The sequence below is a fragment of the Serinus canaria genome, chromosome 2, assembly GCF_022539315.1.
Source record: "Serinus canaria isolate serCan28SL12 chromosome 2, serCan2020, whole genome shotgun sequence".
NCBI classification, from domain to species: Eukaryota; Metazoa; Chordata; class Aves; order Passeriformes; family Fringillidae; genus Serinus; species Serinus canaria.
The window spans coordinates 132,244,952-132,258,139 of record NC_066315.1 but is presented as its reverse complement, the minus strand read 5'-3'; the positions used below and the strand labels follow the sequence as shown (position 1 = coordinate 132,258,139).

Here is a 13,188-nt window from a genome sequence, read left to right as displayed (position 1 = left end):
AACTTAAGGCAAAGTCATGAAATAAATTCTCCAATGAAATCTGAGTAATGTGCATTTAAAACAGCCTCAGCAGACAATAGTGGAATTGTACTGACAAACCAATAAAAATAGGGAGATGTAAGTCAATGAAATGTTCTAGTTTATATTAAGAATGTAACTGTTTTTAAAGGCCAAGATTAAAAGAAATAGGTTGGGCATTTTGTAGCTGCAAAAGGCCTGGGTGAAAAAGACTGATATGTCATACCCATCTGATCAGCTCTCATCTCATCAGGATTTGAACTATTAATGAAAAGCATACATTCTTTTCAATGCCTTCTGTTAGTTGTAATAAACAGTGAAGAGGATAAATGACATGCCTCTATATTTGTGCCATTTTGTCAGGTTCTTATTTGATAACTCCCACTCAAAATGTGCTCCCATCTCTCCTCTGGATAACTAAAATTTTCCTTGAATTTTTTATATATCTTTTTATATATCTATGCCCATCTTGGTCAGACTCAACCAGATTATTAGAGAGAAGATGAAAAATAATATTTTTCTTTTTAAAAGGAATTAATCTTATAGAAATTTTAATAGCATTGCAGATGCATATCAATTACAGTCACCATCATTTTACTGGGAAGGGAGAACCAAAGTTATGTAATATATGTTTCTAGCTAACCAGTTGTGCAAGAAGCCTTGAGACTAAAACATGTCTTTCTTTCTTTGTGATGTAATGTTTTGCTAGGCTTCATAGGCTCTAGCAGAAGCAGGGAATCCTAACAAGCAGTGATTAAAAAAAAAAAAAGAAATAAGGGCAGGCCTGCACGTAGCATTTTGGAGCTGTTTTGTCTGACAACAAACTGTTTTGTAAGGCTGTGTGTGCTGTTTAGAGTCAGGAAAAAGCTCTATAAGATGAAATCTTTTCTGCCACTGTGTTGTTGCTAGAAGCTGCAGCCCATTACAATCCAATTTTGAAAATTGGTTTTGCATAAATGTCCGCATTTGTGAGTTGGACACACTGACTGTAATATTGGGATGGGTGTTTTCAGCATCAGGTTTATTTGAAATAAAATTCTGCCTCATTACCTTTTGTAAAAATCATTCCCTCCTGCAATTAGCTTGTGCTTCCAATATTTGCACTGCAGTGCTGCTCTTTTATATACTTTGAGAATCAATTCGATACAAGAAGAATAGTCTAAACCCGTCTTTAAATATGTGACTTGGGCTATTTGTGCTGAACATGTGTTTGATGGGTGAGTAAAGGTTCACCCTCCATATTTACAATTTCTTTATACAAAATTATTGATATGTAAAATAAAATTGCTGTATTTTTCAGGTGAAGCAAGAAATGGAAAGTCTTGTTCAAAACAAAGGTGTCAACTCCTTCAAGATGTTTATGGCCTATAAAGATATATACATGGTCAATGATGAGGAGCTGTATGAAGCCTTTTCCTGCTGTAAGGAACTTGGGGCAGTTGCTCAAGTCCATGCAGAGAATGGGGAGCTAATTGCACAGGTGCACATTTGACATTTTGTCCATCAAAGTCAGGAATTTACATGGTCCTAGCCCTTGGTCTGTCCAGACATAGTCAGCTCATGCAACAGAAGCAGATCCAGAAGTATGGAGAAGGCTCCACTGCCTGGGCACAGAAGTCTCAACATCCTTCCAAGCATAATTAGCTTCATTTCATGCTTGCTTCTGCCACCTTAGTGCTGTGGGGAGGCACTGAGAGCTCTGGGGCCCAGAGGGTGTAGCTACACTTGACATCAGTGGTAACTTGAGTAGCTCTAATAGAATAGTTTCTTCACATATTTCAGTCAACAGCGCTTTGACTGTGCCCCATGTCCCACAGGGAAATTAATTCATTGCTAAATAATCTCAAATCAGCAAATCTTAAATCCCTGGAACAGCAAAGGGACAAAACCTTTTTGCCTCTTAAAACCTCTTTGCCTCTTGGAGTTTTCAGAGACTTTGGATATGCATCTTTGTGCTCAGTAAGAATTTTCCCTTTTTTTCTTTACAGTGAGGGTTAGTGCCATCACTGGACATCATTGGCCATGATAGTTAAGTGTACATATTGAGAGAGGGGTAGGGTTTTCAAGAGCAGTGATTTAATCCTGCAAGCCAGTAAAGTGGGTTCTCTGAATTTACTTAAGCATTCTGAGACCTGAATTTAATGATAGATATATTAGATTTCAGATAAAACTACAGTAACTTATTTTGAAAAAAAATCACAACTGCTTAGTCATTTATTTTCCTTGAACTGGCTGCATTTCCTGCTTCAGAATCCATTTGACTGGCAGCATGCTCTTGACACCATAGATACATTTCAACAGACTCTTACACGCTTTTGTGTGGTCCTCAGGGTGCAAAGAAGATGCTGGCAATGGGAATAACTGGCCCTGAGGGTCACGAGCTGTGTCGTCCTGAAGAAGTGGAAGCTGAAGCTACACAAAGAGCCATTACCATAGCAAATGCTGTGAACTGCCCCCTTTATGTAGTCCATGTCATGAGTAAATCTTCAGCAAAGGTGATAAGTGATGCACGAAGAGAAGGTAAAAGCCCTGATTCTTTTGTGCTTGGACAACGGCACTGGGGGAAGGGCCATGGAAAACCCAACAGAACATTAGTGTCTTACTTTTCATGGGTCTTATAAGCCTCAGATCATGGGTGAATTTCTTGGAGACGGATGTCTAAATTCTGTGTGTGTCTGTCTGTCTGTCTGTCTGTGTGTTGTTGGGCTCAAGGGGAGCAGTGTGTAAGAACAGCAGCCAGAACTGAGAGTTTCCTTTCTCCCCAGAGCAAACTTTTTCTCTTAGTTCTATACCTCCAAGGTCAAAGTGATGGCCAGGACAGCATTATTGCATTAAAAATTATGTGACCAGTTCGAGACAATAAATACTCAACTGTTCTCTCTTGAGTTTGTCTGCAAGACTTTACCAAATATCTTGATGAGAAATTCCATAGCAGAGACCACACCATGCTTTTACAGACAGTGCCATGATGACTCCTATTCACTGGGCATTGAAAAGTCATGGTGAAGATGACAGTGTCTGATAGCCTTGATTCCCACCAGTGCAGAGCTGCTCAGGTTTGCACTGCAGCGTTCACAAAATATCTCTGGTCAGCCAAGGGGGCCTGACGTTCCTGACCATCTGTTAGGTAACTAGAAGCAGCCTGAAGGCTGTAGGTATTCAGGATGTTGTATTTCCTCATCTGTAAATTCATCCAGAGCAGCACGTGGAACAACAGCACTGTGAGGAGACATTATCAAGGTGGAAGGAACAGGATAGGAGCCCAAGGTTTGGAGGACTTAAAATTATGTGTCCCTGTTATCTTTTTGAATCTTTTTTACTGTTTTTACATTTTTTGCATTTACAGCTTGTTTTCACCTGACTTGATATGAATTTCATATAGACCTCAATTTTGCTACTTCTTGTCTTTAGATAATGTCTACATAGTAGCTTAGGTTATTTATATTAAAATGTATAGTATGAGATCATGATAAATCAAAGCAGTGTGATGTCATTGTACTAATATGGATGGGTATGTTTATGCACAATATGTACGACCATGACTTCTAGTAAGATTTAGCAGTAATTCAAGTTTGTAAAAGAATTTACCAGAAATATTTTATTGGCACATTTTCTACAGTGCTATATTGGATTCCTCCACTAGATGCCAGTGCAGCCAGGAATGTGGATTATATCCATCAGTTGGTTGTACATTCACAGGCCTTGTGTGAACATTTACTACAAGAAGTTATGACAACAGTTGAAATACCCAGATTAAAGATGAAAAACTGGCTGTGAACACAGAAGAGCTAAGACAGTGCTTTGTAATACCCTGTTCAAGTAAAGAATTTTATGCTGACAGTAAATAGTAAAACATGGGTTAGGTGTGTGTTGTAAGAAGTCTGCAGTGCCAGTTTGATCACTGAGGATAGATGTATGCTTTTCCAATATGTACTAAGAAAAACTTGGGACAACTGATGCACATTGTGGTGCAAATTGTATTTTATAGCTTCCTGGGCTGCTGCAGTCAGATTCACCAATGCTTTCCTTTGTGCACAGCAACAGATAACATATCTTCATAATTCATATAGATCTGCATAGAAGTATTCTGTTTGGGAAAAAGAAATCTAAGACTGATTAAGAAATTTCAAAAGATAACTAGAGAACCACAAAAGTAGTTACAAGAATTGCAGTTTTTAATGATATTGATCTCTGTGAGTTTTGGTAATTGAAAATTCCCTATTGTTGGTTTCAGTAGAAGTTATTTTTCATTTTTCAGTAAAGAGTGGTAATAAAAAGCGAGGAATTCCAGACAAAAAAAATTCTCAAAGTATTGTATGAATGACATAAATAAAACTCAAGTATTTTGATGAAAGACATTCAATTTGGACAGGCCGTTAAAAACTTGTGGTTTTAACCTAAAGTGGTTAAAAACCTCTTTAAATGTGAAAGTTAAAGTACTGGAAGCCTCTCAAGCATTTGAAATATTCACTCTAAAACAGTTTATGCATCTTTTCAGCATGATTTCTCCATGTCTTGATGCTAGCTTCCTGCTATTCACAATTGTGAAATTTTTCATGTTCCTTTTCAAGCACTTAGCACAAAATAAAAAGTGTGTGTACATATTCATCCTGCCCATGTCAGAGGAAGATTGATATCCTTTCAAATTCCATCACTGCCCTCAGAAGGGGAAAACAGATCTTCAGTGAGTGAAATCTATTTTCTGGTTGACAGTGTGATACCAGAATTGGATTGCAATTGCATTGCTTCTCAAATTCTATGGGACAGTGATTTTCCTAGTCAAAAATGTAAGTCAGAGCCCAACTCTTCCTTGTCACTCATTTAGTGAGAGCTAACATTAGAGGCTAAAGGCCTGATAGAACTTGCTCTAGACACCAGGCATAATTCTGTTGTCTTCAGTGAGCTATGGCTCAGACCTTGAAGGTTAAAATCAGTCATACACACTGTAAAAGGATAGCAGTTCTTATCCTAGATTAAGCAAATTTAAGAGAATGAGGTGAGCAAAAATCTTTTCTTCTCTCCTCCATGCCGGAGTTCACCACCTATGTCTGCTCTGAACTCCAGCAACACCACTCAAAGAAGGAAACCTCCAGATTATAGCAGCATGTTTTTCATGTACATCTGTAATAGTTGCTGAATATTCAGCTGGGAATCCAAAATTCCACACTGTGACCATGTTGGAGAGGGACAAGCTAACTCATGCCCCCATCCTGTAATTTTTGTGGAGCTCTAGCAGCCTGTTTGCCTAAAGCAGGGGTTCATCAGCTCTCCCCTGAGAGGATCAAAGACAGCACTTCTGTGAGAACAGCAGTGTGTGACAGGTGTGACAGCACCTCTGCCCGTGCTTGTCTTGGCTGGCTGTTTCTTCATCCCTGTGCAAAACATGGCCTTGAATCTGGGCAGAGCAGGTAGAGGAACTGTATTCTTCTACAGAAGGGCAGTTTGATATATTTGTGTGCATGACACTCTCATTCCCTTAAGTGGGAAGACAAAAGGGATTCTCTTCCTGCTATTGTGTAAAATCTCCCCTCCAGTCAGAATAAAAGGCTGTGGAGCTCTTGTGTCAGGCAGTGCAGCTCCTTCTCCTTATTAGGATCACTGATGTGAACTTATTGGGGAAAAATAATATGACCTTGTCACCCACCCCTGCCACCAGAAATGCTTGTGGAGAGAACAAGGCTAATAAAATGTGATTTAGGGGTACATTATTTATACTGTCTCCCCCTAAAAAGTACTTTCAATCTAAGCTAAATCTCAGCTAAAGCTGGAGACCATAGAATCATAGAGTGGTTGTGCTGGAAGTGACCTTAAGGATCATCCAGTGTGATGATTAAAGATCATGTCCCTTTTCTTATTTAATGTGATTCTACAGCCAGGAATGGGACTTTCTAGTGGAAACCTGGAGAGCACAATCTTACTGAAAAAGTAATTTTTTATAAAATTTTCTCCCTTTTAAAAAAGTGCATAGAAAAATATGTCCTTGGCCAGATTCTAAGAAGCTTACTTAGGCTTACAAGATTGCTTCCTACCCACAGTCATGGGTTGTGTCCCTTCCTAGTGAGGGGAAAGGCATGCCCATTGCTGAGGGAATACAAACTCTCAAGCTGATTCTGAGCACAGGAGTGCAACTAAAAATGTCAACTTTTCGGCTGTCTCCTGCAGGACAGCTCAGGTCCAGGCTGTATATAGCTTAATGGGTGCAATGCTATCCCTGATTCAGTAAGCCCTGCCTTGCAGTTCTGCTCCTTTCAGACCTTGTATCTTTGCCCCCTCTGACCTTATCTTAAGTGCTTCTAAAACTTCTACTAGAATAAGAACACATGGGCCACTTTTTCAAATCTGTAAATGTTAGCTGGTGTTTATCAGCATTTAAACTCTTTTTGAGTTCTGGTAGGTGGTACAAAACCAGCAACTGAATGCTCTTCTTTTTGATAAATTAATATATTTAAAATACCTCTGGCTAGCCAGTTAGGGCATCTGATAAAAAGTCCCCAAATACACAACTGTTTACCAGCTGCTCAGAGGTGTCAGGAAGACCAAACAGCAGAACACTTAGTGGCTCCTTTTTTTAATTGAATGCTGGAAAATGTAACAATTTGAAAGACATGATTTATTACTGCATTACTTCACTTTTATGCCTGCAGGCAGAAGTCAATCAAGCTAGAAGAACCTTAATGCAGAATTTTCTTGTTGCCAGTTCAGCTGAAAGAGCCTTAGAGCAGAATTTCCTTTTTACTAGGTTTAAAGCAGAATCTTGATATTATTTTATCCTTCAGGCTGGCTTGTCATGGCCCAAGTGAAATGCAAGAAGTTGCACATTCAGCAGAACTGTCCAGAGGTAGTCTGTTGAAACTGCAGTGTTCAGACTCAAAATCACTTGAGGGAATAACTTCTACTCCTCCCCACTCACGGGAACAAAGGGAGCTGGTCAGCTCAAACTCTGACTGCAGAAATACTGTCATCAGCTATGGTACACGAGCTAGAATCAGTTCAGCATATCCAACTGGGAGCTTGGATACTTCTTTTCATTTTCATGGTGTGAAACTATGATGAGAAAATTATTTTCCTATTATTCTCTGAAGTATTTATTAAGCAAAAAAATTTATTCTTTTCCTGCAATTTTAATTTTAATAATGTGTTGCCATGTCCTAATGATTCATAGCTCAGGTTTACTTTGGATGAAAGCTTCTTTAGCTTTATCTTTTTATAGTTTAAATGCAGAAGAAGAGACACCAGCCACATTTCCCCTCCCTCCCCTTTCTAGTGGCTTTGAAAAGGAAAAATCTGCCAAAAGACTAATAGGTAAATATGACAGATTGGTTGCATATACCAGACCTTCTCTATATACATCTAGACTGGTGGCAGCCTACCCTCAAATACAGTGTTTGGAGTTGGCCAGGGAAGGCCAAGGGTTCCTGCAAGAGTCAGGGAAGACCTTGAACTAAGGTGAACCAGGTTTCAGCCTCATTTCATCCATTCTCGTGGTTTTATCCATGTCTCTTAGATTTCCTCATTAAGCTCTGAATTAAGAAGACACTAATCTGCTCAAATCTCCTCATCAGTGAGTGGCCATATCACTTCCATGTATGGCCTCATAGTCAGTGTTTTCAAGCTCCAAAAATAAGATGTAAAAAACCAGTAAATAACTGCCTAAGTCATGTTTTCAAGTCTAAAAATGGTGGTCTCCCTCTGAGCCCAAGTATTAATCTGTAACTCATGTAGGTAAGTGGGACAGAGAACAGAATGCTCCAAGCCAAAGCATCAATATGAGACAAGCACATTGAGCATGTCCGAGTGCACTGAGGTGCTTGTAACAAATTAGGAATGCTAACAGGGAGTCTTTAGGCTATGGACAAAGTTGCACTAGGCAGTTCTTGGAATAAATGTACAATAAAGTAACACCAAAGCAGACCTTGACACCATGAAGAGATAAAGTTGTATGAGGCCTTTTAGCAAATCTAGCACCAAAGATTTCAGGAATGGCACTGGTGCAATGAGAAGAGTATTTTGAAAATAACTGAGCTCCTCAGTAGCTACCTACGCCAGTGCAGGAGTTACAATCCAGTAGCTCACAGAAGCAGCAGTCCTATGTACAGAGAGAGATCTGCAAAGCTTTGCTTTCTGTTTTCCACAGCACCATGACTGCATGACTTTCACTCAGAAAGTCAGAGAAAGGTCACCAAGCAATCACCAGCTGTGGCCTTGCTGGGGCAATGCAGTGGTGGTTCCAATAAAAGCTGTGCCTGCAGTGAAATCTTGCATCCAATGCCAGATTCCCACTGTCTGTAGGGATCAGGGGAGGGAGAAGGCTCTTGCTGGGACCCAGCAGAGACTGCATTTAACCAAGTGGCCTCTGAGTGGGTGTGGGAGGTCCCAGCTCATTCTGGTTCTCTAGTGACCTTTGCATTTGGAGGCATTTCCACCTGTCAGCTGCAGAACTGCAAAGTGTCTGGACCACTCGCTCAGGGAGTGAAACATCTTGTTCTGATGAGTTTCAAATCCATGTTTCCCAGGAGAAAAAAGTAGTTAAAATATGCTACCTCTGTCCAGAGGCTGACAGCCAGTCTGGGTTGGTGTCCTTTTCTGAGTATACTGTGCAGCAAAGGAGAAAAGATTAAAATTTGGGAGATAACTTTTAAAATTAAGTTATTTGCAATTTTTGATTTAGGAAATCTTTCTATACTTTCTGGTTTACGTCTCCTGCCATATTGTTCTTCCTGGCATAATTACAGCCTGACAATTAAAAGTGCCACCTTGCAAAGTCTGTATGCTGTATATATTTACTGGCACTGTTATGTAGTCAGTAATTTCAGAGCACTAAACAGGTACTACCAAGTATATGAATCTTAAACATAATTAATGCAACTGAGGACTGCTTTATTTTTGAAATCTCAATCATATTCCTAGTAAACAATGTGTAAAACCCATTATAGTATATCTATCAAAAATTTAATTAAAAAACTTGCCCAAGCAATGTTCTTAGGAGAAAATATATTGGGAAATCACTAGCAGAAAATTCAGAACAAAGACGCTGTGTTATAGCTTAGTTTATTATATGCTTCCATATGTAGGTGTTTAATTTGAAACACTCACTCAAATTTAAATTCATTGCCACCAAAAAGATCCTTAGCAGAGAAAATACAAGTTATGCATTTTTATGCTGTTTGATGATATCTTTGCTTTACATTTTTCAGGAAAGGTGGTTTATGGGGAGCCTATTGCTGCAAGTCTTGGCACTGATGGCACCAACTACTGGAACAAAGACTGGGCTCATGCTGCAGCATATGTGATGGGCCCTCCACTGAGACCAGATCCATCTACTCCTGGTTTCCTCATGAACTTACTGGCCAAGTAAGCAGATGAATAAACAGTGACCACTGATGCCCAAATGCACAGCAAATTTTGTCAGGAGTACAAAACAGCAGGCTGATGCTCTGGAGATTTTCTAAGTACAAAAATGTAATGTTACATTATCAGAAAGGAGAAATGGAGGATGAAATCACAGATGAAAAGAATTTCTCTTCTGATATTTTATTCCTCTAAACTCTTACGGCCTTCTGCCCACATATGATTTTACTCAATAAGCCTTGCCTTGCTCATACCACAGCAAAAATTGTAACATGACCAGGAAGACAGGCTGTAAGTCAGTGGGAAATGTGCAAAAGGTGAGGTCACAACTAGATTTTCTGGGGTTTGTTGTCAGCTGCCTTTTTCACCTGAAATTCAAATGCTGCATAAAGCTAAGCCTGCTGACTTCTGAAGGTACATATAAGATATTCACTTCATGATGTCTACTTTAGAAGGACCTAGAAAAAGAAGTATCTTTAGGATATCTGCACTTAACAAGATGTGTGGTTTGCTGGTATTTCATTACCAGTAAAGGTTAACTCCACAAAAGGAGTGACTTTGACAGAAGACCCTGCAAAGGCAGGAACACAGGCTAACTGTTGTGCAGATCCACAGTAATTTCAGAGGTCATATGGAGTGACACAGACTGAGGAATTTCATTTCCAGTGTAAGGATGAAACCAAGCTGCTTGCTCTGGGCAAAGTGGGCAGTTCCTCCATTTGTGGGATGTCTGTGACATATCCAGAGTAAAAAAAAGTCAGTGCTTGTTTTCTTCTGAGTGATTTCTGAAGAGGAAACTGCTTCATAGTGCAACTGGCTGTGGAACCAGACTTGGAGGATGGGACTGAGGGCAGGCTGGCAGGGCATATCAGTTTTTGTCTTGAAGGATGGATGTCTTGATCTACCCAGTCCTACAACAGGTTTTCCTCAGTGGTACTGTCTGGTACATGCACTGATTCATAATGAACTTTGTTTCTCTGCAGTGGTGACCTCTCTGTGACAGGGACTGACAATTGCACCTTTGACATATGCCAGAAAGCTCTGGGCAAAGATGACTTCACAAAGATCCCTAATGGAGTGAATGGTGTGGAGGACAGGATGTCAGTCATATGGGAAAAAGGCGTTGTAAGTATATCAAGATGTCCAAACACAGAGGTAATTGATTTCTCCCACAAGACATGATCTCTCAGCAGGTATTAACTCTTCAGTTTTATCATAAGTATATTTATCATAAGGTAACTCATTCAAATGAAAACTGTAACAGTCTTTATTAGCTCTCACTTTATGCTCATGGAAGATGGAAGAAGATTCTTAGTGTCTAAAGTATTTCACTAATGAATCATTTTGATTGTTTAGCAGTAAGGGATTGCCATTGTTTCAGTGGTACTGCAAATATATTTCCTTGAAGCATTTTTTTCAACTTGTGAAATGAAAACAAAAGAGGTACCTACAGTTTCAACTCTATCAGCTGTGTATTTTTTCCTTTTTGATCTCTCTCCAACTTAGCTATTGGAGGAGTTTGCACAGTGGTGTGCCTGTCAACTTCTAATTTATGTTTTAATAAGTGCTTCTTTAATGTGACAAGATGAAATGAGCAGCTTCAAGTCCCACTGACTTTAGATTCTCATACCAACACAAGAAGGGTCAGTGCTTCTCAGAAAAGGTCTGATGAGGGTGGGGGAGGTAAGGAAATCTCTTGAGGAATCTGCTGCATACTAGGTGTTAGGATTGCTGAAAGGATTGCTTGCACAAAGCTGTTACATTCTGGAAGCTGCAGTTCTCTTGCAGCAGTGAAGTCACATTGATAATGCACTGTGAAGAATATTCACTTGTCACAGTATAACTGCCCACCTCACACACTTGGTAAGAATGTGGTTCATGATATCCCTTGCTTATCTGCAGCTGGGATTCAGCTCCAGTTGGTATCTACAAAACTCACACACTTGTGCCTGTACTCACCTGTGGCACAGCTCTAGTGGGATTTCTTATGGTGTAAACAGAAATCTAGCTAGTGGCTAATATAAAACTGAGACATGAATGTGTTCATCAGTGCTGCTTTTGAACAGTGCATCCTGTTGGGCAAGATCATTTAGTAAAAGTTCTTCAATTGATAATAGCCTCCTTTTTTTCATTTGTAAAATATTACACAGCTCTGTGAGTTTGTTTGAACAACTTCCCTCTCCTCCCTCACACCATGACTTAGAAGAGCAGTGTTCACCATTTTTATTATACTTTTCTTCTCAGATGACTGCTCACAGACCACCATAAACATGTTCTTATGATAGTCTGATTCCCAGACTGACCTGTGCACAATATTACTGCCAGTGTAGGTGGCTTTCCAAAAAAAAGCACTCATGGAAGCTGGATTAAATTAGTTGCACAGCATTGAACAGTCTCTAGACACATGTATATCCATTGGTTTTTGCTATTTTGCTGAAACATCAGCAATCTGGTTTTTATAGTACTTGATTGCAGCATTTGCTGATAACTGCTATATTGGGTGTCATTGCTAAGGAAATTTGCAAATCAGTTTTCCTGTATTACACATTGTACCTCGACTTGCCTTGTCACCTTCTAGGCTCCCCTTGATACTGTGTCACCATTTTCAAAACCAAGATACTTGAGAGATGTTAGGTTTCCTGAGGAAATTGCTGAGCAGGACTACAGATTTAAAGCCAGCTAAAACATTTCATTTCAGTTGACTTGAGGCTGCATCCACAGAGTGTTTGGTTAAAAGTTAAAAGTCTCTTTTTTCTCTTTGCTGTGGGATAAAGTAAGATAAAGTTACTGTATTTAGGGAAAGTACATTGCATTATGGGCATCTGAGACAAATAGTTTTTTCTAAATACTTTTACTTCTAAATTCTTCAGTATGACCTTTTTTAAAAAAATGATGGATGTCACTCATCCTAGTTTTTCAACAGAAAAACATTTTTCAACAGAAAAAGTTTTTCAACAGAGAAACAAAAACATTTTTTCATTCTGTGTTAATTAAAGTAATGAGTTTGCTTCTGTGTACTTTTTTTGCAGCACAGTGGAAAAATGGATGAAAACAGATTTGTAGCTGTTACCAGCACAAATGCAGCAAAAATCTTTAACCTTTACCCAAAGAAGGGCAGAATTGCTGTGGGCTCTGATGCTGACATTGTAATTTGGGATCCTAAAGCTACAAGGTATGCATGGGAAGTTGTTCTCCCCCCTACCCTCCCCATCCCATCCCTTCCAGCCTTTCTGCAGGAAAAGAGCAGCACAAAGCCTTTGTACAACAATAAGCCTTTAGCTGAGGTTATGTTGAGGTTCTGGTAGTTTTAAATAGCACCTCGTGTGAATTAATTAAAGGGTTTTTTCTCCCACAGTAGTGAAGGTAATGAGAGATCTTTGATCTCTAGATGGATTAAAAAGCATTCTCTCTGATTGCTGACCAAGTGCAAAAATTAAAAAGTCTGTACATTATGCAACCTGAGCTTGGCATCCTTAGAGTAAAAATAACTCCTTTGGGATTTTAGAGCAACTCTTTTTAGTGCTGGAGTATGTTTGAATTCCTCCACTGCAAAGGGCAGGGAGAAGAGCCTGCTGCAGCTTGACCTATTACCAACTTGGGTTTTGAACTTAGAGCCACTTAAAGCATGTTCAAAGGCAGATTAAACTTACTTCTAAAGCTCAGTATTTTCATGCTTATGCTTTTATTTAAGGAGTTTTCTGATTGTGTGCACAGTAATTCTGCTAGAACAGAGCTTGCTGCACAGACAGATGCACAAACAGTGTCCTGATGTCTCACCCTGCATGACTTGGTCCCATGGAACACCATGGAAAGGGCATGAAG

At 39.5% G+C, this 13,188-nt stretch overlaps 1 protein-coding gene across 2 annotated transcripts in view; it reads left to right on the top strand.

Annotated features, from left to right (window-relative positions):
• The window catches only part of DPYS (dihydropyrimidinase), a 30,389-nt gene that overhangs the window by 4,603 nt on the left and 12,598 nt on the right, over positions 1-13,188 (top strand). Inside the window, exons 3-7 of one of the 2 annotated variants that reach the window (XM_009087473.4) lie at positions 1,319-1,498; positions 2,349-2,538; positions 9,213-9,369; positions 10,350-10,491; positions 12,396-12,538. In XM_009087473.4, the coding sequence (XP_009085721.1) occupies positions 1,319-1,498; positions 2,349-2,538; positions 9,213-9,369; positions 10,350-10,491; positions 12,396-12,538 (812 nt within the window). The remainder of the gene's footprint in view (positions 1-1,318; positions 1,499-2,348; positions 2,539-9,212; positions 9,370-10,349; positions 10,492-12,395; positions 12,539-13,188) is intronic. The other variant, XM_018912964.3, reaches the window with a different exon arrangement.